The sequence below is a fragment of the Vollenhovia emeryi genome, unplaced genomic scaffold (assembly GCF_000949405.1).
Source record: "Vollenhovia emeryi isolate VEMERY1.0 unplaced genomic scaffold, V.emery_V1.0 DF939122.1, whole genome shotgun sequence".
Classification (NCBI taxonomy): Eukaryota; Metazoa; Arthropoda; class Insecta; order Hymenoptera; family Formicidae; genus Vollenhovia; species Vollenhovia emeryi.
The window spans coordinates 3,334,723-3,361,568 of record NW_011967244.1 but is presented as its reverse complement, the minus strand read 5'-3'; the positions used below and the strand labels follow the sequence as shown (position 1 = coordinate 3,361,568).

The 26,846-nt window shown below is 36.5% G+C and overlaps 5 protein-coding genes across 5 annotated transcripts; all 5 read left to right on the top strand.

Annotated features, from left to right (window-relative positions):
• The first annotated feature begins 7 nt into the window (after positions 1-7).
• Positions 8-2,541, top strand: LOC105570008 (zinc finger protein 2-like). Its single transcript, XM_012026916.1, has 2 exons — positions 8-668; positions 1,166-2,541. The coding sequence occupies exon 2, from the start codon at positions 1,216-1,218 to the stop codon at positions 1,726-1,728; it is 513 nt and encodes a 170-aa protein (XP_011882306.1). The 5' UTR covers positions 8-668; positions 1,166-1,215; the 3' UTR covers positions 1,729-2,541.
• Positions 2,542-4,615: 2,074 nt separating this feature from the next.
• Positions 4,616-8,255, top strand: LOC105570113 (transcriptional repressor CTCF-like). The gene is made up of 3 exons (XM_012027078.1): positions 4,616-4,640; positions 5,826-6,071; positions 7,924-8,255. Exons 1-3 carry the CDS (start codon positions 4,616-4,618, stop codon positions 8,253-8,255), a joined length of 603 nt encoding a protein of 200 aa, XP_011882468.1.
• A 1,259-nt stretch (positions 8,256-9,514) lies between these two features.
• On the top strand, positions 9,515-11,232 carry LOC105570112 (zinc finger protein 629-like). Its single transcript, XM_012027077.1, has 3 exons — positions 9,515-9,518; positions 10,446-10,631; positions 10,949-11,232. Exons 1-3 carry the CDS (start codon positions 9,515-9,517, stop codon positions 11,230-11,232), a joined length of 474 nt encoding a protein of 157 aa, XP_011882467.1.
• Positions 11,233-15,644: 4,412 nt separating this feature from the next.
• On the top strand, positions 15,645-18,399 carry LOC105570010 (zinc finger X-chromosomal protein-like). Its single transcript, XM_012026917.1, has 2 exons — positions 15,645-15,806; positions 17,242-18,399. Exons 1-2 carry the CDS (start codon positions 15,800-15,802, stop codon positions 17,445-17,447), a joined length of 213 nt encoding a protein of 70 aa, XP_011882307.1. The 5' UTR covers positions 15,645-15,799; the 3' UTR covers positions 17,448-18,399.
• A 3,310-nt stretch (positions 18,400-21,709) lies between these two features.
• On the top strand, positions 21,710-22,132 carry LOC105570111 (zinc finger protein 524-like). Its single transcript, XM_012027076.1, has one exon. The coding sequence runs from the start codon at positions 21,710-21,712 to the stop codon at positions 22,130-22,132; it is 423 nt and encodes a 140-aa protein (XP_011882466.1).
• The last annotated feature ends 4,714 nt before the right edge of the window (positions 22,133-26,846 follow it).

Genomic DNA, 26,846 nt, shown 5'->3' with positions numbered 1-26,846 from the left:
ATCCTCAAATGAAGAACTCGCCGTCGTCTCGCTAGCGAAGATCGTCCGCTCTTGGAACGCGCGGCTGTCCCGGCTGTCACCTCGGAAGCGAAAAGTCCTGCGACGACATCTCCGTGAAGAGTGACTCAAGTGCACAAGCCTGTTTAAATGACTGTATGACCTCCCGTGTCTTCTCATGAAGATTGTTCGTAGTCTACCGTCGAAGATTCTAGCACCCCTTAGAAGATTAAGTAAAACTTGTAACGTGTACACCCCAAACCACACAGCGAACCTTATGCACACCCGAAGATCATCGCACGAAAAACATGGCTATAAATACAATATATGATCCGCGCGATTCGACTCTTACAGACTGGATCGCAGATCGTTAATAGAGTTGTAGACGCAGGTAAAATTTCGTGCCTAGATCAAAACAATAAATAAGTAAATAATACGAGGTCATTTGTTGCCTCCATGTTTCCCAATCGCTTTAAAACGAGTTCTTCCAGAAACATTTTTTTAACTTTTGTAACGTTTTGTAATATTTATTATCAATATTTCTTGAAATCTGTAGTTGTAATCAAAATGCATTTAAAGTCTTTATTATTATTGCGACACATATGCCATTCTTAATTTTCTTCTCGGCGCCGTCCTATGCCGGGAACTCCATACTGTCACCACGTATTGTGGTATGTATTTACAACTATTATTATAAAAAATATACCATTCTTTCTGTTCTCCCGCGTCCATCCCGTCTATAACTGAAGTTGCGAAATCGCGTGTTCTTTTAATTCGTGCGTTAAACTTCTGTTATTTAATTTCATGCATTCTTAGATAATCCGCGCATCGATCGTTCTAGTTTTGAAAACTATTTCTACGCGTATTCCTCTTTCGTCAATCTTTTCGATTTTCGATCTCCTTTTTTTCTTATCGATTTACGATAAGTTTCTCACCACCCGCGAGACTCGATGTACTCAGATTTATTTACAGTTCACCATAAACTAACAGCTTGATTAATCTTTAATCAAAAAATCCGCGATTTTCTAAATATTTCGAACTGGTCGTATTCATCCCGCTGTGTCCGTCCTTCCTTATGTATAATAATAAAGCTTTTATTTTTTTTGTCTTTTCTGCCTAAACCCGATCCCATCACGACCCCCCTTAACATCGCCACTTTGATTTTCAGATAACAAGTCCAAATTCTCGGAATTCCTTCGAAACTCGTCGATATCGCCTATGGCTGCGATTGATCTCACCACCAACTTCAAAACCGGCTGCCATCATCTGCCGCCAGCCTCTACGCCTATGTCTTTAGAGCATGCAGAGCCTGAGGCGCCTGCAGTGCCTGCAGTGCCTGTAGCATCTGTAATGCCTGTAACGTTTGGAACGCAGAACTCGTGCATCTGGAGATCGCAGACACGCAAGATGTACATGTGCCCTGATTGCGGCAAGGGTCTCTCCCACAGATACACCCTGGATCGCCATCGCAAGACCGTCTGTGGCAAGGTTCGCAACATCAATGGCAAGTGGAAGTGTAATTTTTGCGGCAGGAGATACGAATCCCAGGGGAGCCTGTCGCGTCATTATAGATTCGAGTGCCGTGTGGACCCCCAATTTCGCTGCATTTTCTGCGAGAGCAAGTTCACCCAGCAGTGCAGCTTGAGCAGGCATCTGAAGAAAAAGCATACCGAAAAAGGTAGCATTGATTCCGGGTTTGGTTCCGAGAAATCGATGTGCATATCGAAGTAGACCAACAACACACTGCTTTGTAATAAACAACAATCCGCGCGAAGCGCAGGAGGATCGCGCGAGCAGGTTACGTGGCGCCGGAAATGGCGCTGCTAAATTTATTCTTGCCAAGAAATCCGTCGATTGAAAGAATGTGAGACGACTGGGTGTAATTAGACACAAGAAGCATCAGTAGTTATTGTTGCTTTGGAAAGTTTTTTTCTTATTGAAAAACAATTCTCAAATGAAATGAAAGTGAGAGCTCAATTATCGTTTAAAAAATATATTGGGTAAACGAGATTGGGTGAAAAAGTGCTACTTCAGAGTAAGCAAATAGTTCCTTGAGAAAAAAGTAAAGAAAATGAGCTTTAAATCGATTAGGAATTGAATTTTTTCGCTATTTGAGAAAAAAGTGATATCTCGGGACAATTTTAGTGTACGAAAAGGTTCCTCGTGAAGAAAGTTTTGTTATGATAAGCGTCCCATGTCGTTATTAATAAGGTTTTCTCAAATTATCGCGTTCGGATGATCACGAGCGTACTAGGTTTTAAGGAAAGCCGATAAGATTCGCTTTTAAACTTTTAGAAATATCCTTTTCGTTAGGAACAAGAGTTCAGACATCATTTCAAACGGTAAAGTACGAGTCCTTTGAAAATTTTTCCTTGGTCAAAAAGTAATTTAGATTTCTTCTTCTAAATTTCTCTGTATGAAGAATTGGGTTTTTGTGTGTGACTAGATATTTTATGATAACAAAACTTTGGTATCAATCTTTTAAAATTGATCCTTTTAATGAATAAAAGTTATAAAATAAGTAAAAGTAAAAGAAATTATGAAGAATACATTGCTGCTCAATTTTTAACATACAAGTGCTCATGTTATCTTTATTTTAGCTGGTCAATTTAAACTTTTCGCTTATACTTGGCGCGAGACACTACCGTGTCTCGTGATTAGTAATCTTATTCCGTTTATCGTGATGTTGTTAATCATTATATTATATAACGTTATTCAACAAACCTGTATGGGTTGTATAATATTATATAATACCATGCACCTTTACATGCACATTTAACATATCTTTTTTTTAGCGCGAATTTTATGTAAACAGTCATAAATTGTCAAAATTATGTTAAAATTTTATATCATATTTATATTTTTGTGAAATATAAAACTTTGTTGCACTGTACATTTATATATAGATATCACTAATAAGAATTTCTTGGATTACGTCAAGATAGGCGACATATTTGGTCTCTCTTATGCACATATAGTGCCCTCAAAGTAACTTTCTATCGTTACATTGCAGCTTCTTCGCTAGTATAAATGATGAAAGAATGTACTATGACACAAGAACATTAGTTTAAAGATGGCCTTGATAAGATAGGTGAAATATGTTGTTAATCACGACTATAAACTACGAAATTCACGATAAATTTTGTCACATATAATAATACTATGAAAATTTAAATCATTAATAAAAAATGAGAATTATTTATATTTTTATTGACTATCTTTTCAATTTTATTAATTTGCTTTTGATTAAATAAAGTTCATGAAATTTAAAAAGCTGATATGTAATAGACACAAATTTGAAAAAATGAGGCTAAGGGTCGTGACAGAGTGTTAACTTCTAAATAATTTTTATTATACTATTAATTTATTGCGAAAAATATTACTTCAGTCAGGATACAAAGCTGGAACTTTCTACTCACTAGGCTGGCGTTTCGCCAGTCTCAGGTCTCAGTGGTCGAAACAAAAATATATTTTTCGCAATAAATGTATAATAAAAATTATTTAGACATTAACACCCTGTCACGGTTCTTAGTATTATTCTTTCGAATTAAAAAAAAAATTTTTATCATTTGATATTTTATGGAACACTGCACAGTTAAAATTATTCCCGTTTAACAATTAATACTTTTTTTAAGAGATAAAATGTCACTTGTATTTTTGGAAATTCCACATTATTTCTCTCATGATTATGAAACAGTTATTAGTTGCTATAATTTTCACATCACAGATTTGCACTAATTGGCAAATAATTATCCGTAGAAACAGTTTTTCCTTGGATTTCGGTTTTCACATATATTTGATAAGCTCGAAAAGCAGTTCTATAATGGAACTCGCGTGAATGAAATTCTTTGGCGAGCTATCGAATTACAGAAATCTGAACTCTTCGACTCGATCACGTTAAGTTACAATTTATGTGCGTTACACTTACGTAAGGTAAAGTTTAAGACTGTTCGCGATTATCTGTTTGAGCGTTACGCTGTAATGCTAAGTACGGAAAGAGATGATAAGAGGAGAAGTAATTAGCGACGCGTCAGAAGATAACAATGAGGAATAAGATGCTGCATCTGGAAACGATTTTACGTGCTCTTTTCTCAAAAAGTGTCTTATAAGTGTTTGTAACGTGCACATCGATAATATATTGCAGCATAGCGCACAAGTATGCTTCGTTATTGATTTTTCAGAGTGTTGCTAGAGCGAGAATATCGCGCGTTTGTCAGTATCTGTCAGCATGTAGCGTAGATGTTTGACGTTACGTTTTATCCGCTTTCCCGTTTTATGCGTTTGAGGCGGAATACGCTTTGAGTTTTGAATTGCGAAGCGTGAATCTCAATCCGTAGCGACGACCAGTTCATCGTCGCACACGCTACTGTAGGTTTTGCGTAAAAGTAGGATGTACACAGGTCTTCTTATGTCTCTAACTCGAGTATCTCGGTACTTTAACACTGTGCTAATTACTCGGGACAGTTTTTTCTTCTCACCACTTATTTACTACACTGATACAACGGAGGGGATTTAGGCTAAGATAATACACAATGGTGCACTTAAGAAAGTTTTTTAGTGACATACGAGCGTTGCGATTCGAATTAAACTCGATAAGGTGGTTTTCGAGCGATGTACAATGTCGAGTAAAATTATGAAAACAGGTAAACACGCGGTTTACCTCCATTTGTGATGGCTAAATCTAATTTTCGTACATCTGCGATGAATCAGAAATTATTTGTTACATTTGTGCGTTTCGGCTGTGAAGATTATTGTTAAAAACAAATTACTGATTTAAAAAAATTTCTTTAATGTAAAGTCAATTTTAAGAGAATTTTATTCTTATTGATGCGTCATGTTTAGATAAGAAGTAAGCGAAGGAAAAAGGAGATAAATAGAGAAACGTTCATGAGAAACATTCATAAGACAATCGTCGCATCTGCATATGAATCTGAATCTGAATTTGCGGAACGTTCGTTTGCATTGAGCAATACGTTAAATATATATACGTTACGGATATATCTTGTATATCTTGCGATACACGAAGGGAGTACAACCTACGACGAAATTTTGTTGTTCTGTAAAATGTTACTTATGCATAATAAAATCATACGGTTTACACACGCCCCGCTGTTTCATTAAGTGTCTCCGGCTATTTTGCGACAGGCCGCGCACTACGTTCCATCAGCTGTGACACTTCAGGGGAATATCTTCTTCCGTTTCTCCACGTTCTTCGGGATATAACTCGTTTCTGCGATCGTATGCAGAGGGAAATCCGTTCGCTTGTAATCTCTCTTGAGTGCAATTCCTTCTGGTCGTGAAAAAAAAAAGAAAATGCGACACGTCTCTCCGAATTCTGCAGTTTTCTCTTTTCTCTTTGAAGCACTTGAATTTGAGGATTCTGTCGTGCGCCCATTTGTCCATCGTTGTCTGTCATGTACAAAAATATTTTGCGTTTTGCGATAAAGCATCTTGAAATAGGCATCCGAGATAAAGCTGAGTAGAGAAGAACAATTTTGAGAATTGACTTTTCCAAATGAACATCTCTTTCTATTTATATTTTCTATTTTTTTCCTTTATTTTTTAAGGTTCTTGGAGACACGCTGCATTCGACGCTGTTCTTGGTAATTGTATTTGATCAGTCAGAGATCTTCTTGTTATGAGATTGGAGTGAACGAGATAATGAGTCAATGTTCGTGATTTGAAAGGACCATCAGGTTCAGTCCTGTATTGTCAGATTATCCTGTATAATTCTATCTTATCCTCTCTTTTCCTCGTATCCTATCTTATTCACTCTGTTCCGCAAACGTTTGTCATTATGCTTACATGAGACTCTGATCATGTTTCAGCCAAGCGACGATTCTGCGACGGATTGCCGCGTGACGTCTGGAGACTCTGCAAGGTCGAGCTGCGATGCCTCAAGTGCGCGAAACGGTACAGCGACTGGCGTAATCTGCGAAGGCACATGAACTACTTCTGCCAGATGGAACCGCTCTACCCCTGTCCATACTGCTCCCACAGAGCCAGGATACCCACCCTGTTGAAGTATCACATTGCTCGCGAGCATGCGGTTCCCACATCGAGGATGGAGATGCGTTAAAGTCACAATTACGGTTGCAGCATGGCGAAGGGGCGATACAGAGTGTAGAAATATATTTTCGATTAAACGCGAATGCACTTTCGCAAAAGCGCATCCATTTTCTTGAAAGTTTAACATTCGAATAATCCTCGTATTTTAGAAAACAAAATTAATTGTAATTGGGGTAAAAGTCTTGTTCTTCTCTCTTTTATTTAAATAAAGAATTGAACGACCAGTGACATGAAATTTTCACACAAGTCCGCACTCGCTTGCCGAATAAGGTTAGAAGAACTTTGAGTTAAACGTTTTGCTATTAAGAGTTATTATTAAATCTTAGTATTATAAATATAATTTAATTTGTTTAATTAACTTTGTACGTTGAATTATCGTGTTATAAATCATAAATTAAATAAAATATTTTAATCGCGGGAGAAATTTTACTTAATTTGTCTTACTCAATCTTACTTAAGTTACAATTGTTACGACTTATTTGTAATAAAATTGTATTAATATAGTTGCAATTGTATTAGCAAAGATACCTCCAATTCCCACTTCCTAAGTACCTCGAATTTAAATTGAGTTTGGCTGTATTTAAGAAAACAACGAAGGCGAAGTAAAAATCTTATTTTTCATTTCAGATATTTCGTAATAAATATGCAACGTGTTCATTTCGATGTTCATGTACATGGGTGTATCGTTGTACCTCGTTTTCGTTACAGGTTTCGCTGACTTTTATCGGAGAACGCAGAAATTTTCCTCTCGAGTTCTCCTCGAAAGTGACTTCTGACTATTCTAATATTCTTGCATCTAATTTGTAGGATTTTATCCGGCTGTGCCGGCGACCTAAGGATCTCGAGGAGGATCAGGACAAGCCTAGGGTAAAATATGGAAAGCAAGTCTCCAACGTCACCTGAGCACCGTATGCGACATGCCGCCCAGCCTTTCTGCGTAACCTGCGGATATATCAACTGCTTGGGAACATATTGCACGTGCATATGATACTGCAATGATGCTGAGGAGGAACGCGAGTTCCGTATACCGATACGCATCCCGATCTCCTACAGACAATTGTTGATTTTGTAGCACGTTCGAAGAAAATTTATGTACGCACTGTAAACGATGCATCTGTTTTGCAATCGGTACATATCAGATAACATGTATCAGTGTATACCATTAACATACATCCCCTAAGCAAAATGTATATTAAATGTCAGATATGTAATATCTGAAGTCCAGTCTACTAAACGTCAGTGCATTTTCTGACATATCAGAAATATGTATATTATAAAATGATACAATATCATGAAAAGTGAATAATGAGCGATGTTTAGTGAGTTACGTATAGAAATCTTTCCGATTCCTCCCTCATTTGGTTTTGATTTATTTTTTTTTAATTTGGCTATCTTAGTATTCATTTACGCTTTACCGATGCAACCATATCTTAATATGTACATATAGATTAGTGTTGCCGTGATAATTAAACGATGTAATAAGGTGGATTATTTGATTAAAGTTAACAATTTTCAGGGATCTCGTGCATATTTTGCTTTCGACGTTGAGCAAAATCAAATTTCGGACTTTATATGTTATGGCTCACGAGCCTTATATGTCGTGGCCGGTATTGTTTAATTAATTCTTTTTTTATTTAATCCTGTAAAATAGCTGAGATGTTAAAATCGAAGCTGTTTAAATTTATAGAAATAGTTGCCATTCGGCTTGTATGACGTATGATCGCATTGATCAGTTACATACTATGTGACAGTTCACGGCGATTAGACAATCGTAGGCCTCTTTTATGCGAGCAATTGTTTGTAATTGTCCCCATAAGGCGAACACAGCTACATCGTAGCTTCCTTCATATGTTTCAGGCTACAGCGGTGCGAATAACTACGATTTCACGTATCTCATGCACAAGCGACACGTATGCCCTCATTGCAAGAAAGTCTTCCTACCGAAGAGTCTGTTAAAGAGGCATATACAGTTCGGTTGCAAATTGAATCCGCGTAACACCACGTTCTCCTGCTCCTTCTGCCCTTACAAGAGTATGTACAAGGCGAACATGGAGAGACACGTGAGAAACGTTCACAACACCGGGTCCCTCAAGTTCTTTTGCGAGCTCTGCAACTTCCGCAGCAATTACTCCTACTGCATTCGCAGACACATGAGGACCTTCCATCGCATGGACGAATCTCAGAAATAGACTACGATACCATCCTTCGTAGATTTGTTTGTTTAATCCTTACAGATGTACAATGGATCGTATTCTGAATATAGTTGATAATGCGTTACGTCATCATACATCAGCGCTTCTTTTTCAGTCTTCGAATGAGTGGACGGAGAACAGTTTATGGTTTCTCGACGATCAGACTTTTCTGCATGTTTTAGAACTTGAATATAATATGGCACGGCATATGTATGTATTTGTAGTAGATGCGCTCTTCCTTGTCCATATTTAAAAACGTCGGACCAATAAACAAATAACAGAGAAGATATATACACGGTGACTTATCTATTCTTGCGCAAATTCGACTATTAATTTATAGATTATCGCATTTTTCACTATTGTAATGCATGAGACTGTGCAATAAGCCAAGAATGCAGATAACAATAGTAAGAGAATAAATATTATTTTTCTCAATTGTTTAGTGAACTTACTATAATATTTATATAATATATACTACATAAATAATTATAAAAATTACAATATATTATATAATTCATCTACCGCCATCGTACCTCAATTTAATTACAAGTAATCGCGTGAACAAATACGCACATGATGATGTAATTTTTCTTTAGCGCCTGTCTGAAATCGAGATTCTTACCAACTAACCGTCTACAATCCTCTGTGTACGAGTAACTTTATGTAACTATTTTTACGTAGATTGCGAACGCTCAAGATTCGCCAGATTTAATTTGCAATCCATTGATATCTTTGCGGCTTAGAGAGAAAAAGAATTCCACAACGTATACATACATTCTGCGTTAATTTATTCTGAACTAAATTGATACAAGATATTAATCTAACCTATTGCAATTGCGATAAACGATTGTCATAAAAATGTCGGACAAGCCTTACATTTAATCTAGATCCCATCAATTTAGACTCGAAAAAGAAACGTATGAAATGTAAATAATGAAGTTTGGGTATTGGATTGCTCTATATTTTTGTATTTGCTCAGTCGGATTCAAATTATTTTTCTGACTAATGTTGCATTAAGCTGCTTTTTAACAAAATTTTATATTTTTAATGTTAACTATAATTCTGCACATTATTTTTATTGAAATATAAAAAATACCTAAGACCTATGTATTGAAAGATTTAGGAATGATTATTAAATACGTGAGATATGAATAATCAGAAAGTCTTTTAGAATTTCAATGACATAGGCAATTAAGCCTACATAAAAAAAAATGCGCTTTGGATTATTGCTCTTATAATAAAGCTGTAATTCTATAATGGGCAAGTTATAAAATGTGAAAACATAAAAATCTTAATAATTGCATGTCGAACTTGTTTTCATTGACGTGTCTTTATTGATGCTAATAATCATAATTGTGTTAAATTGATGATAAATACAAATTGACAATTGTAAAATATGTGCCAATTATTTTCTTCCTATCAAATTTTCTATTTCCACCTCTGCTTCGGGGCACGCGCATATTTAATGTTCAAATTTCTTTTGTAAGTTCTACTTTAGTTTATTTTACACGCATAGAAAATTTTTTAAATGTAAGATTAGAAACCGCGAAGTAGGATCGTACATTAAAAATAATGTGTAATTTACATTACATTGTATTTAATTTTCCTATTTAATTTTGAATAGTTCGAAATATTTATTAGAAATGTAAATGTAATGGAAAATATAATAGAATAATTTTATATGAGAAATTTGTGGTATATCTAATCCTTCATTAATATTCAAATGTCATTAAGGATGAAGTCAATATACTTTGAAACGTTTTATGTGCATTATGAAATGAAATTAATCCTTACAAATAAATATTAAAATTGCATGCAAGGGAAGCCATGTGTCTGATTCAATACAATTAGAGAAAATGTATTTTATATATTAGAAGTACAATTTTATTTTTCTTATTCTATATTTATTTCTCGTAATATGTAGAATAGAATTATAATTTTTAAGATTTAAATGAAATTTTAATAATCCCGAAATTTTTTAAAATAATTTTATTAAAATTATTAGAACTAGAATGATTTTCTACTATTATTACGTAATTATTTTAATTATTATTACTTTAGCTTATGTACGCACACGCGATATTTTTGTTAAAATTTTAATAAATTAATTACATATGGTGTAAAGTGATTGCGACTTGGTGCTAGCAGATTACTACTATTAACCAATTCTTGACGTTATTGTTTCAGCCTTGTTATGGCACACATACTCCTCTCTTCACAAGAAAATTCGTAGATGCAACATCGGCAGAGGCACGGCGTTACAAAGACAAGAGAAACCTGTTAATATAATACGCAAGCAGATTTACGTCTGCCCTAAGTGCGGCAAGGGTTATACGTTGAAGATAAAACTCTTGAGACATCAGAAGTTCGAATGTGTGAAAGTGTGAGGCCGACATTTATCTGTGAGGTTCGCCCGTACAAGTGGTGTTTCTCAGGTACAGGAAAAGGCATTGCGCAAACGCCTTCTAAAATTAATTTTTTACTACAACTAGCTTTCGCACTCCTGGCGATTTCCGTCTCAGCAAAAATGACAAATTCTTTCGAACGATACCGGCGACGCTATATCGATATCGTTTGTCAAATTTTATTTCAGAAGTAACATTGCTTTCAGAATTAATATTCAACCTGGATACACTTGTGCCTGACGTCGCCAGTTGCTCTTATTAACGAATCTGACATTGGTGTTTCAGCATTGTGGCACAAAAGGACTCACGGATACGACGTCGGCGATACGCAGTATCAGCATCGAGAAAGTACCATCTACCAAACGCGCGAGAGGACTTACGTATGCGCGGATTGCGGCAAAAGTTACGCAGTGAAAAGATCTCTCTGGAGGCACCGAAAGTTCGAGTGCGTGAACGCAAAGCCAAGGTTCAGTTGTGACATATGCTCGTACAAAAGCCCCCACAAGTGGTGCATGGACAAACACAAGAAGAAGCATCACAACACCAATTACAATCGCTTCCTTAATTAGATTTGACCAGCTCTCGTAACGCTATCGAACCAGTTTTGAACGTTGTGATAAAAATGATTTCCTTTTCAATATAAGATTTAATTTTGCTATTCACAGATGAGTGGAGGCTCGACACGTGGAAGTACAATACATTTTATTTGGTCGCGCAAGCATTCTTCGCGTGACTTCGAAATTGATCTTCTCGTACATTAAATTTGAAACAGAAGTTTCAGGATTATATAAATAAATACAAAGCAGCTTTTTCGTTCTATGACGTGACGTTGCCTCTAATCTTTTAATTATCGAATGCCATAATTTTTCTATAATGCTATAATTTTCCCATTTTTAGATCCATAAAAGATCTTACTATATATTTAATCGACAAAACGACTTGTAATCTGCATGCAGGTTACATTAATGATATCAATATTAGTAATTAATTTAATCGTTATATTATTATTGTAATATTCTCTAGTTGGTATTCAAGTCGACAGTCTCTAGTATTACTGTCGCATTCTTTTTTTATAAAGCGTTTTGAGTTTTATTATCGAAAGACTGCAATATATTTATGGAATTATGGGTTTTTGAAAGAATTTTGTTAAGTACGTTAGTATATCTATGTGTTATGGAGTTACTGATTTCAATTTATTCAATATATCGTTATTATTATTTTCTGAAAAATGTATCAAAGAATTTATTCTTTAAAACTTTTCGTAATGTTTCGTCAAAACTTTATCAAATTTATATGATTATTATGTGATTTATAAGTTATAACCATATCATGTAATTGTGTATACATGACTATATTATAGATGTGTGATTATGTAATGTTAAACGTGGAATAAACTGAAGGTTCTTTTTATAGCAGGTATAATATCTATTGTTTTGTTGCGTTTTTCGCTTTTATCGTTTTCAGTGATACTTTGAAATCTACGTTAAGTGTATTCGTAATATATTATTAACAATAAGACATGTGCATTACGAAATGTATCGACAAGTAATAATTTTATAAAAAATATTCGTCCCTCAGGTATACTTTACACAATAAAATGAGTAAAATCGGAAAATACAATCTGGATCACGGAAATAAAAGAATTGAGAATTTGCCAAGAAGAAGCTGAAAGAAAAGAAAGTGGGGTATAGTTTTGAACGTAAAATGGATGAGATAGCAAATTAGTAGAAAAGAATTAAACATAGAAGATATTATGATATATAGCTATTTGGTATTTTTGTTTTTCAATTTTTCCTTAGGCAGTCTGCGTATTCGCAAATTATATTAAACAATTTTGAAAAAATCAGAATGTACTCGTTACTCTTGAACGACGAAAATGAATCGTTTTGGATTTTTATCTACAATAAATTACTGTGTAATGTTTATGCAGATTTAGGACAAAATTAATCGTAGAAAATATAAAATTAAACTCGGCTCTATGTATCTATATACGCGTTCAATAAATGTACATTTTTAAGTTTTCAACTATAACTGATTTGCGTATGAAATACTGAAAATAATATACGTTTAGATATAAGAAGCACTTTGTAATTGCCCATCAAACCATCGAAAACTGACATTTCATACTTTTCAGGAAAGCCTGAAAGGACTTTTGCTTCTTGAAATTTATTTGTGTATTGGAATATAATTATAGATTCTTCAATGAAGAAAACGAACGAGAGAAAATGCAATGTAATACAAACTAGGAAATATTGTTTAAGTGTTAGATATGTTAACGCGAAAGTTCTTTTTATCCAGTTTAATTTGTGAACTGTAGTCGTTAAGTTTCGTGGCAATTTCGTAATCTTAAAATATCTAAAAGCGAATTAATGTTTGTATATATTATCTCAGCAATGATTGCTTTAATAGAAACATGTTTGGCGGCTTGGTAAATTGAATTCTAATCCTTACGATCCCGAGTCAGGCTCCTTCTAAAACTTATAGAGTAGTTGTCCTTGTGTGAATTATTTGCAAAGTTTTCCGAGCTTTCGTTGATTTTTAGGATGGCTTTTAAATTCTAAGGGACGCAACAAGCTTTCGGAAAGAGCAAATTTCCGATCTTCTTATGGCAAGAAATATTCGTCTGAGATAATCAGAATCCTTAGTTTGATTTATGAGATTTAATTGATTATAAATTTGATTATTTTCACGTTTTATTTCAATTCAATTTAGACTGAATTCAAACATTCCATGCTTTTTGCAAATGTCAACAGACAAGTTATTTCTCGATATAGACGCATTGTTTCTATTGAATGTGAACGTTTCGAAGTCTTCTCTTCGTTGTATCTTCATCCGAAGATTAGCCAGAATTATGTATCTACAAATATGAAATGATTACATCTCATAAGTCAGACTGGTCGTTGCTCTAGACAGCCGCGAGTGCTTTCATCGTTTCTATCTTGATACTGCTGTTTTTGTTGAATTTTTCTTTCGCGAGGCTTGAACGGCGCAGTCGGCTATCGCTCAACCAACTAACTTGGTCCCTCTGTTTCCAGCTTACCGGAAGATGTACATGGGCGATCAGGTTCTCGGCTATACTTGCACTATGTGCAGCAAGTTCTACAAGATGTGGAGCAACTATTTGAAACACAAATGCGAGCCACCGCAATTCAAGTGTCCTCTGTGCCCGTTCGCCGCCTTCAAGGCTTTCATCCTGCACGCTCATCAGGCAGAGCAACACTTTAAGGTCACTTCGCCGAACACTTAAACGACCTACGGCCAGATCCAGATCGGGGAGGAATTATTAAATTGCCTTAGTCGTCGTTACGATTTTTTGTGGCACGTGTGTGCCGCTGCCGTGACCGTCAAACTGTTCTCGAGAATTTTTGCGGCTCCGAAATGCAAGGATCTATGAGCGACTCGTTTCGAGACGTCGACGACCGTTTTCTATGTAGTTCCGATTAGAAATCTCGAGGAAGCATTTTCTCCGAAGAGTATATTTTTCCTAAACTCGCCGCGAAGGCGATGAGGTAGTTCCCGAGTCGTCATCATAGGATAGTACGACATATTCTATTAGCTAATAAACAGCGATCGGCGCATTTGTCGTGAAGGGAATCAGATCTCACAGATGAACGGTGCAAACAAATTTATAAATGATATAGAAATAAAATGGTCATTTGTAGTATACCTTTTTTCTCCCTTTATTATGTAATTATGTATCGTAGCAGTGCGACCAAAATGTGCAGAAATATCATACGATAATTCCAGTGTAATAAGTAGCGTAGTTTAAATATGATAAACCATAACGGAAACAAGACTGAATGACAATAATAAGGCTTAGGGGATGCGTTATCTCTCATTTGCATCGTGCTTTAAAATACCATAAACTTATAAATGCTTATCTCTTTAGTGAACAAAGGGATGTGATATACCTTTGGAAGAGTCGAAAATATTCACCTCGCCGCATCAAAGGCCAAGCATTGGAAAGAACAAAGTATACTATAAATGAATAGTTTGCCCACACCGAGGATCGGTACTGAGATCTGATGATAGATATTGCTGTCAACACTATAAACTGTCAATTCTCCCCCCCTCTCCCTCCCTCCCTCCACTCCTCCCCCCTCTCTCTCTCTCTCTGTCGCTGCATACATCAATCTCAAAATTTTATGCCGGCACGGAATGTCGTGCCGGCCCGCTTATACAAACATGATCCTAAAAATACCGTATAATCTGTAGTATTTATAAATGCATGTATTTTCGTAATACCAACAATAAAGTGTCAGAAAAGCATCAAAGGCGAAAGGATAATCTTATTTTCAATTAGCAAGTCAACGCGATTATTATGGCGATCTTACTTTCGTCCCAAGTCGTTTGGCGGAACCTCGAAGTTTCACTTAATGATAACAGCACAAATCTTATTTTGACGAGGTAACAAATCTTTTTTTCTACTTAAAAACTTTAAATTACTTTTAATTAAAGATATTTTTGTAATTATACTTCTTGCAGAATTTGATTGATTTCTATCAATGTAAAACCTTTGTCCATCGTTACCGTTTCTTTCAGAACCGACCAACGTCGCTCTTGTTCTCCTCCAAGCACAATTTTTCAGGGTGTTACTAACGGATGATCGAATGCGTTCTCTGTTTCAGATCGCTCGACGGATTTGATAGGATTTCAAGATCCACCCGGTACGGAAAAAAAAATCGGATATATACCGCGCACGCAGAATGCTAATGTCAATGCTAATGCTTTTGTGGAGGCGAGAGCATTGTTGATTGTCGTGACGTGTGCGTCGAGACAGTTATTCAAGACGGCTTTCTTCCTTCCGTTTCAGGTTTCCACACGTGCTGCGAATGCCAGAAAACGTACAAGTCGCGGATGGCCCTGAACCGGCATGTGCGAGAGGAATGCGGCAGAATCTTGTATACCTGTCCGTACTGTCGCAACATCATGCCAATGAAGTTCAATCTATTGAATCATCTGAAGAAGGAGCATGGTTGCTAAGATTTATCTCGACGAGTGTTTGCCGAAGAAACTATTCTCTTGTCCGCTTCGCGATCGGTTCACGTTAATACCGTTTCTCTACGAACAAAACGAAACTCTCTTGAAGTTCGACGGCGAGACGTGACACTTGTTTACAGTACAACGTTGTGAACGATGAAAAGTAACACTTGTGTTCAAACTTATTGTGCTTCACAATTGTAATGTTAAAAATGGTACGAGGGATTTTCGGTGCTTCGTGGCGCGGAAAATTTATGAGATTTTATAGGTTGTAGCAGCATTTGCTGTGTAAAACCGAGTTTATTATTAACACAGATGTGCAAGTTAATAGATTATATTAAATAATTATCTAAAGCAAAAGTATCGTTAAGCGATATCTTTTGATGATAAAATATTGTAGAAATTATAATACACATTTTTCTGAAACATGGAATATTAATGTACTACTTATATTTATTGCGACATATGTTCGTTTTCTATTTTAAATTAAGTTTTTTAATTAATTAAGAGTAATTTTTTTCTGAAAAATCGCCTTTGCTTTTATAGACTAATGAAATTCCGCGAGTGATTTGTTTATTCAATCGATACGATTGTGCATATTTTTTTTCACCATACTGTAAAACTTAACTAGCTACACTTGTTTTCAATATCATCCAGAACGGGCATTAAAGCGAATATTTAAGAAAAACTTTTAGAAATCCAAAGATTTTCAATAAAGAAAGTCACATATTCAATGTTTAGCACTTTTATAAAACATCGTAATGAGAACTCCTTTGCATACAAAAAGTTACCAGGGATCTTAATTAAATAGCAAACAAACAATTGTCTACAGTGACAAAAATGTTCAAAGATGTAGTAAACATGTGATGCCAAGATTAATAATAAGGGAATACTAATGAGTGCATGAGAGAGTTCGATTATGTTTATCGCAAGTTTATATTTCGCTTTGTCATTTGTTTCGTGCTTATTCTGTCTTCGTCTTTAACAATTATATAACCCGGTCTATGCCGATAGGAATGGCTGGATCATTTGCAAGAAAAATATGAAGGAAATACACGTAAAAGTATAGAAGGTGCGTAGTTTTAGGCTTTTCATGTGCGCACGTCTTCCCCAGTGTGTTTTTACGAGACCAACATTAACATACTCGGGTAACAATGAGAAAATTGGTCGTTGATATTCGACTTTAAACTACTTGAAATTTTTAGACATCATTGAAGTAATTCCGAACAAAATTAAAATCGAATATAAATAAAATTCTGACACAGGCCTGAAAATCTCGCAGAATAGTATTTACGATTTTACATCATCTTTATTACGTTTTCTGTTCATAATTTAATTATGATTTCCTGCACTACGTGATTATGCTCGATAAAATGCCTAAGATTCATTTTTATGCAACATTTTAGAAATTGTCTTTATATCATTTAATAATAATCGTAACGAGAGTACAGTCGAGAAATATAATTGATAATTTTTCTGCAAATTTTCCAAGATAATTCACGAAGAAATAATATTCCTGGCGAATGTTAGCGACCATCCAAGTGAATAGTCAACCCAAGCGATTTGAAATAACCCGAGCACGTAATTTTTCTTTGCAGGCCTGCATCTCCCTGCCAGTCAGAATCTGCACGTCTGCACTAAATGTGGAAACATCTACGTGTATTACAGCTCGTTGACAAGACACATGAGGGAGGAATGTGGGAAACCGCCGAAATATCAATGCCTGTATTGTCCAAAGAAAACGAAGTTACATTGCAACCTGTTGAAGCACATGCGAACGAAGCACAGCTTTGAGCAAGGCTGAGAGCACCGGAAATGGACGGTGGGGGTGATGGTGACAGATTCGGAGAACCACACGGCAGAAACGAGACCAAAGCTGAATTCTAAATATATGAGATTGATAATCTTTCTATGACCACCTAAATCTATTAATCACTGACAGTGAATATTCACCATTTTCAGTGATAATCCAGTGATTGACTTTTAGAGAGTGCACTTCGCGTCAACCCTTTGGCAACCGCATAATCTTCGTAAGACGCGAATTGTAAAATAATGTAAATTTTTACGCGATCGCGTGAATATCGCAATGATATCACGAATGCCTTTGTAAATAAATGCTAGATTCTGATGTACATATATAAAACAGAGACGCACCATTACTCTTAAGCTTCAAGATGTTTAATTTTGTTCCACACGTTTGATTCAAGTGCCAAATAATATGTAAAAGGAGTGTCTCCATATTTTTAACCTACGAGATCTCCATCTTGAATGAAATGAATCAAGAGCTAACGATTATTTTTGCGATAAATAATGCCTTTTTTTTATACCGCTATATTTCATCATAGAGATACCAAACATACAATTTGTATTAATTGCCAAATTAAAGAGGTAAAAATATAAAAACAACTTTTTCTATTATGTTATTTTTAACGGTACTGGAAGCGGGATTATGTGAGCATAATAGTAACACGATATTATCGATTATCCAGATTTATTATATCGTTTTTATCATTCAAGTTGTTAACCTTATCCAATATGATCTACTAATGTGCTTTTAATTTAAAAGAATATTAGTTTGTTTCTTTGTAGAACACGCTTTATAAAGACACCCCCAATTAAACTTGCATAATCCCGCAACGATATGTAAAAAGAGTTTGAACGATCCGACAAAAACTAATTATTTCTTATTTGTGTCACTAACTCTGCGATCTACCTGTATACAATCTATGTATAATGAATCTATTGGTCAAACAAGAGAGATCAAATACAATTAGTTGAAAAGGATGTTATTTTTCGGTCGGACTGGATTTTAATAGCCTAATAATAATTTCTGTGTGAATTTTTCTTCAACCTAGTAAACTGCGCGTCGATTATTTGTCGGTCTGGAAACACAGTTTTGTCATAACGGTAAATCTACACACTTTAAATCGAATAATCTATTTTTATGCTAAGCATTATATTAAAATCACTCTGAAAAATATATCACGAAAAATATCATTTCAAAAGAAATCAAGTTATGTACATGGGTAACACAGGTAACACGAAAATTAATTGAGATCTGTTCACGCTTGTCCGAAAAACATTGATGTTTCTCACACGTCTTGATCAAATTCGCTGACGAACCTACGTGTTGCTTTCTTTTTCAGAGAGCAATACCTGTCTGGCCTGCTCAAAAACGTACAAGTGGAAGAAATCGCTGCACCGGCACGTGCGCGAGAGCCCAGAATGCTGGCCAATTCTCGTCACATCCGGCAACAGCGAGTGTATTCGTCAGATTCAGTATAAGATGATGTACAATACCAAGATTTAATTGGTATTGTATTGCGAATGTGTAATTTCAACTGTCGAACGAATGGTTTTCGACAGCACGAATTGTCTTGATTGTTATACTCGGAATATTTTTTTATAAAAATAAATCTCGTTTTAATGTGGCACGATTACGCTGTTGCTGTATTTTGTGTTTTGTCTGTAAATACATGAACACCGATAAGTCACCGTTTATTACCAAAATGGCATTTTTATTAATGCTCCTCTCCCCGCAAATTTGATTGATATATCACGAAAAAATAATTTGATAACAGTAGACGAATTATATATTTTATACGTATGTATATACGCATAGAATATATTCTATGAGGATAGTATTTTTAGGAGCTCTTAATTTTTATTAATCGTTAATTTATACCTCGTTATTACTTATTTCATCTCGATCGAAGATCTGAATTCGAAAGTGTGGTGTGCCATTGATCAAATTTGATTGATTTAATTTTTTTTCCGCCCACGTCATTCTTATGCGCAGTAATGCATGAAAGTGCAGAAATAACTTAAATTGTATCGTTTTTCCCAAGATTTTCCCGATTTTACGGGGCGAAACCACATAATTACCAAATGTTTCCTAATCCCAAATTGTTATACAAATAGAACAATGTGTATACCATTCTCTGTATCTCCCTGTGTAAGTGATACAACTATCATCTTAATGGACATGATTAATGTGTATTAAACGTCCATCAGGATGATAAGTAATGTAACAAACATGTATTAATGTTTTAGCGTTTTTAACATGTATCGTAATCAAATTAGATTTCTACCCTAAGCCTCCTTTAAGTTTTCAGCAAGACACGTGATCATAAAAACAAAATAAAGAAACAGGAAAACACTAGCGTCTTTCCAATTCCGCATCTTCTCTACGCTATCATCATTGTTTCCCGCCGAGACGTTATTATTAACGCGAAAATGTTTCACAGATTATTCGCCGAGCCCGGACTTTAACGCTTGGCAGATTATTAGGACGTATTCCTGCAGTGGATCTCCTTTCCTTATTCTAAATCTTTGGTTCAGCAGGGCCCGGGTCAACCGTTCTACCTCAGAAAACTCAGTTAGCTGACACCTACTGCACGTGTCCTACGATCGCCGTTCGCAGGTTATCAGAGCAAGCACTAAAACGTCCTCTGGGACATTTTGTTTCAGGTCGAGCTGTTGGGCCCGCCATCGTTGTCAGGAAGCCATTTCCTTGTATGTACTGCGAACGCAGTTACAAAAATAAGAGCTCGCTGAATCGCCACGTGCAATACGACTGCGGCAAGAGTACGAATTTGACATGTCCGATCTGCCAAGCAAGACTGTTAACGAAGAGAAGCCTGCCCAAGCACATGCTCCTCGAACACGGGATTCCATCGAGATAGAGAGATAGAAACAGACACGAAGTTAAAGAAAGATGATTCCTAGGTTTTCTTTCTCTAATGTTCTCTAATATTTGTCGAGTATCGACAGACCGAGTTCAGATCATGTTATTTACTTCATGCCATTAAATAAATAGACAATATTTTTGTCAATTTGTCGCCTTCACGGATACTCCGTAATTTATGTATAATGTGCATACATATGTATAGTTGCCGATATATACTTTTCTTACAGATACACGTATGCATGTATACGTGTATCAACATTATATACCGTATTGTATTATATAAATTTTCGAGTGTACATCGAAAAATAATCGTTTCTTCTTTCGATCTTGACTTGGTGGTTCGACGCGGGATCGTTCTATGTCGTCGCATCTTGTTCTTGGGTATCTTGTTTGGAGGGTTGGAAACTGGTGTCTTCTCACTCGAGGTGGAAAGGCTGGAGCATGAGGAGGGGCTGTAATTCACGGAAGTAAAGATCTGCCATCGATTTGATGGATATCTTGTCCGTGAGAATAGCTTCAATAGATATTTCAGAAAGAATACTCTTCATGGATTGAAATGTAATGAAGCCTCTCCTCTTATCCATCATTCCCGCCTCACGCAGTTTATTTCACGCCTCTTCACGCAGCCACGTTATCTTTTGGCGAAATTTGATCCTGGGCGCACTTATCTTCGGGCTATTGGCTGATACATTGTGTGTTGGGCAACTGGTTACGGGTTTAATCTCACTGATCTCTACCAATCGCATTGAAGCACACTTCGGAGAAATGTCTTTGGTCCCATCCATGTTCTTTATCATTCCTTATCCTTCTCGTGCATTTTGCCATCGTCCAGTGAATCGTTCGGCCACTTTTACGCTCTCCGAGTCAGATCATGCTCGTGGTAAAGCTTTTACGAAGAATATAATAGTTTGGTACTAGTTTGCAATTTTTAAGAATTCCCTATCGGAAACAACCGAACAAAATATACATCGAGTCTGCTTAATACAAGAAATCTGACACAATCTTGACAGAGTAGCGGAATAACTTTGCTGCATCGCAAGTATGATCTTGACCGAGGCGAATCACGATAATAACGACGTATTCGGCACGCGGAATCGGCGGAAGTCCACGTTATAATTCATCATACGAAGCCCACATTTCCCCCGATGCCGCGTGACGCTGCGAGGACCGCCGTGTAACCGCGCGGGACCAAGCGGGCGAGCGAGCCAGCAAGCTAACACTGTATTCTTCTCAAAGATTTAATCTCTTTACCACCTTCGCGCCCTCGCCGGCGCTGGGTCCCTGTTACAGGCACACTACTGACCCTGCTGCGTGCCGATCTTAAGCGGCAACAACCGTCGACGAAAAAGGGCTACCGTGCGTCCGCACCGACGATGATGACGCGGGCCAACATTGCCATGGCGAACAGACGTGCCAGCAACAGCAACGTTACCGGTGGTGACAACAGCTACGACGACAGCAGCGGCGGCGACAACAGCGGCGGCCGCGCCGCGTCTACCCGCGAGGTCGTATTTCCGGATTCGTTCGAGGTGCTACCGCGGCCGCACGACCTCAGCGTCGTCTTCATGGCCGGTGTGTCGCACGAGCAGCAGCGCAAGTTCCGCTGTCGTTTTTGCGGCAAAGGCTACCGGTGGAAGAGCACGATGCGTCGCCACGAGACGGTGGAGTGCGGCGGCAAACCGCCGGCCTTCCAGTGTCCGGAATGCCCGTACAAAGCGCGGCAACGCGGAAATCTGACCGTGCACTTTAAGCGGCACCATCAGAAGATGGGCTACGACGAAGGCTCTTCAGCGTCTTAAGCATCCCTTTAGGCAGGGATGAAGACACTCGCTCTGCATTGAACAGATGCGAGGTCCAAGCTCTTCGGGGGATCTTGAGAGCCCCTCGAATTCGCGGCTTTTTTCTTTGACCCTCTTTGAGCCGCAACATCGCGATTTAAACAACTGGATCGCAATTAACGTTTTAACTTGAACTTGAACTGTGGTTTGTAAAATTTAACTTCTATCTGTATTTAATTCTACGGTTAATTGTGTACTTTATTTAAATACTCATTTTGACTACTGACGTGATTTTAAGAGAACAACATGACATCTTACCGGTTTTGAAGTGAGATAAATGAATTAATTAGAAAAAATACTATTTTTAGCCTAAACTCTTGGTAGTCTAATAAGAGAAATAAGATCAATCATTCTGTATAATGAAATATCTAATGAAATATTTTTTATTTTGTAGTCAAATAGTTTGATTAATTATTTCTAAATGGTACTTTTTCCCTTTCCTCTTATTTTTATTTTAACATTCAACAATTGAACCTTTATCCGAGTGATATAAATTAACATGCAGAGGGTTAAAGTTAAAAAGCTGCGTATATTAAATCCAATGTAAAAATGTTCATTTTTTTCATATTTTACTGATGACAGAACTTGATAACATGATAATATGAAATATTGACTCGTCTTATAGATCTGCTAATATTTAACACCACTTTTATAAAATGAGAGATTTGAGACATACACATATCCGTTTTCTCATATTTACACGGAAAATAGTTTTGTAAAAAGACCTTTAAAAGTCTTGCAAAACTCGAACAAATATTTTTCGGATAAATATTGAATACTTGTTTAAACCGTCATACTTTTATACTAATTACACCTCAAATTACTAGAGGAGGTTTTTCCGTTTACCTCGCATTTTACATAGATTCGAAATTTGCATGATACATTTTACATTTACTAATACCCGTAATCTCATTTTTATTTAACGCCGCGATTAGCGCAAAACATGGCCGTCCAATCTTGAATCTTAACTTTTTATAACTTTCTTGTACGATAAGAAATGGACAGTCGTACTCAGAAATGCGCGGCGAGATTATGGGCCAAAGCGCTTCAATTTATTATTTGTAAGATATTGGGTTACTTAAGGAACTTAGAAGAGCGTTATTGGTTTAATTTTACTTGCTGGGGATTGGTGATAAATTGTAGTTAATAGCTCGCGTAACTCTGCTGCTTTGATTTGTAAGCTCACGTGATCACAGTTTTACTGTGCACGGCGTAAATAATTTGTCATCTAGAATCTATCGCTACGCTATAATATCGCCGCAGTTGTTTTGCACAAGACTTATAGTGCGAGGAAAAAATGATAATATTAATATTCTCACCTATTTATCAAGATTTGCGTAAGATTACATGCAGTGTGTGTATAACATTATGTTCGCTTTAACAGGAACATTTTGAATTTCTAGTTTCTGCCTTCGAAAATAGCACATTTAATCCCTATTTATTTGTTTTATGTGAACATATTCTTTAAATTATTCTATAATTTTATATAGAGTGACTTACGAAACGCGTAACGTTAATCAAATTGTATTACTGTAATCGTATTACATGAATCTTCTTGACAATTTGAACAAAGATATCTATAGCAAAATCATATTCGTAGATTCATAGATTTGTACAAATGATATTGAAGAGACATTTTTATCAATTGCTTTCTTCAAATCAGTATTTATTATATGAATATACGTTTATTTAATATATTACATAAACATATAATTTCTGAAAATATATACACGAACTTTATTAATTATATATATAATATCAAAAGTTTTATACCTACGCGACGGCGTCCCTTTTGTTACATTAGACCACTGGACCGGCGCGTCGTGGCATAGATCTGTTTTTCACGCCGCTCGAAGATTTGAGCTCTGTGGCTCGTGAGTCACTTATATTATTTTACTATCCATTAGACACGCATACACACACCACATACTCTCTAAAAAACATATACATACATACGAGGGTGGGTCGAAAAGTTTTGAGCCTTAACATGAAGATGACATTACTTGTCGTCGCCACTTCAGTACTGCGACTGTACATGCTTTGAAGGATACCTCTGAAAATTTCAGCCATTTTTTGCCGTGATTAAATACTTGCATTTAAAAAGCAATACGCCTGAGCAAATTAAAGCAGAGTTGAACGTTGTTTACGGAGACTCTGCTCCATCATTTGCCACCGTGAAAAGATGGGCGGCTGAGGTTAAACGTGGTCGTACCAGCTTGACTGACGATGAGCGTTTGGGGCGACCAACAACCGCGACCACCACCAAGAACATTGAAAAAATCGTTCATCGACTATCTTGGAAAAAGTAAAACAATCAGGGAGAGTAAGACACTCAGAGACAGAGTACCCAACGAGACGATGAGGAAAAGCTGCGATGTTCCAGACATCGTCAGGTGGGAAGACGTGAATGAAACGATCATGTATCCAAAATGGGAGAAGAGAGAATAGCAAGAACAGCAAGAGATAGGAACACCAACATCCAGAAGACCCCCAGGAAGACCCCCAAAGAGATGGATGGACAGTTGGACATCACAAGAGAAGAATTAATCGAAAAAACAGGCTTCAAGCGTAATTTAAGAGGAAGAAGAAGAAGAAGAAGAAGAGAAGAATCACGGGGAACTACTACGTATCATTACTTGACTAGTTGAAGGCAGAAATTGCAAAAAAAGGCCGCATTTGAGCAAGAAGAAAGTGTTGTTTCATCAAGACAACGCACCGTCTCACACTACAGCTGTCGCCATGGCCAAAATTCATGAATTGCAGTTCTAACTGATTGACCACCTTCCATATTCGCCAGATCTAGCCCCCAGTGATTTTTTTCCCGTTTCTTAAACTCAAAGTTTGGCTCGGAGAACAGAAATTTTCATCGAACGAGGGGGTCATAGCATCCGTAGATGCCTATTTTGTAGAGTAGACGCCAACTATTTTTTGGACGGGTTAAAGCGGTTGGAGCATCGCTGGATTAAGTGTATCGACTTAAAAGAAGACTATGTCGAAAAATAAAAGTGAGCTTGGCCGAAATAAAATTGTTTCTGTGTTAGGCTCAAAACTTTTCAACCCACCCTCGTACTACATATTTCTTGTTTGCTATTCTTAAGAAACAAGTGAGAATATCTTTATTATCACTTTATCGCATTGTATGGCAATGTCACCAAAGAAATCTCACGACTAAAGCATTCCGAGATGTGTTTCTCAAAAATCGCAAGTACATTCCAATAAGTAGCAAATTGTATTTCGAATTATATATAGCTCGAATATTTAAAATTAGAAAATTTCGTACTTCGTTTTTTTCCCTTTCTTTTACGTGCATAAGAAAATTCAAAGAATATTTCTATAAATCTCAAGCGATTTTTTTTCTATAAATTTTGATAGTTATATTATAATGTAATTATTCGATGCATTTCGCATGAAATGCGATGCATGGAATACGATGAGATTTGAAAAAAATATGATCGTGAAGCAAAGTTGATACATAATATTAAAAGTACATAAAACTGGAAACGATCCGTCGGTGAAATTTACATTTTTAATAATCTAATATCGAACAAATATAGCGTGTCTTGTCAGTATTTTTACGTACTGCGAGACATGTAGCTCACGATTCATCTAAGCAAATGATTTGAGATTTTACTTAATACCTTCTTCTTAAGTACCGGAGAAAGAAACTAGTTCGAGACTTCCAATCTGGTTCTCATAATATGATTATCATCCGTCATCCATTCGAAAGAAAACAGAGGATTTTCGAAGTGCCTTCGACGAGAAATCGACAAATGGAGATGCAAATCATATTCGTGCATTTGTTACTGGTGGTGTTTGCGAAACAATCTTCAGAAGATCGGTTACCTGAGAGCATTTAGGCGCTTATGATAGACAATAATTATCTGTTATTCCAGATAACTTGCCCGTGACCGCGAATACGGACGTGAGAATGAATTTTTTCGCACACCTTACATAGCAGAGAGACCAATGTTATTTCGTTGATCATTGTTAACATTTTTAATAGGATGGCGTGTATATGTTGGCGATAGATTAGAAAGATTCAATTTTACCAAAATATCCTTACATAATATATTTATGCAATGTAAAGAGTAATTCAGCAAATGCGACAGAAAGATTTACGTTACGTATCCCATAAAGTACAAAGATCCGTATTTCGCAATCGCTTCGCGCGTATCTCGAGTCCAGGCTAAGCATACGAGTGCGAACAAGCACGAACGAATAATTAGTTTCACCGAAGGCATGCCGGTCTTTGCGATTGAAGCGATTTGTTCGTTCGGCTCGTTTGTGTCTCGTCCAGCAGTAGACAGCGCAAAGGAAGATTTAGTAACACACTCGACTTCGAACTCGGAGAATATGATCAACGCATTGTATAATGTTAAAGATCACTTGTACGTTTATGCGAATTTACGAGCGCAGCCTGAAAGAAAGAAGTCGATCGCGCGAACAGGTTGATCTTGCGATCCTAAGGATTGTTGTCCGTGTGCCTCTATTTAATATGTGTATATTCTCTTTACGCAGCAATGATTTCTATATTTACATTTTACTTTCACTCCTTCCGCATTTTCACTACTATTTAATATACTATTTAATTCACACAACTTTCCAATACAAATGGATGGGATCGACCTGGTTGTCGTGCGGCGCGGGACCATACTCATAGATTTATATGGAAGAG

Excerpts from the sequence above, each read along its gene's own strand:
- LOC105570008 (XM_012026916.1), top strand. The coding sequence starts at position 1,216 with ATGGCTGCGATTGATCTCACCACCAACTTCAAAACCGGCTGCCATCAT.
- LOC105570113 (XM_012027078.1), top strand. The coding sequence starts at position 4,616 with ATGTCGAGTAAAATTATGAAAACAG. Across the intron at positions 4,641-5,825 it reads GAGTAAAATTATGAAAACAG|CCAAGCGACGATTCTGCGAC; the intron begins GTAAACACGCGG and ends ATCATGTTTCAG. Across the intron at positions 6,072-7,923 it reads CACATCGAGGATGGAGATGC|GCTACAGCGGTGCGAATAAC; the intron begins GTTAAAGTCACA and ends CATATGTTTCAG.
- LOC105570111 (XM_012027076.1), top strand. The coding sequence starts at position 21,710 with ATGACGCGGGCCAACATTGCCATGGCGAACAGACGTGCCAGCAACAGC.
- LOC105570112 (XM_012027077.1), top strand. Across the intron at positions 10,632-10,948 it reads GAGACATCAGAAGTTCGAAT|CATTGTGGCACAAAAGGACT; the intron begins GTGTGAAAGTGT and ends TTGGTGTTTCAG.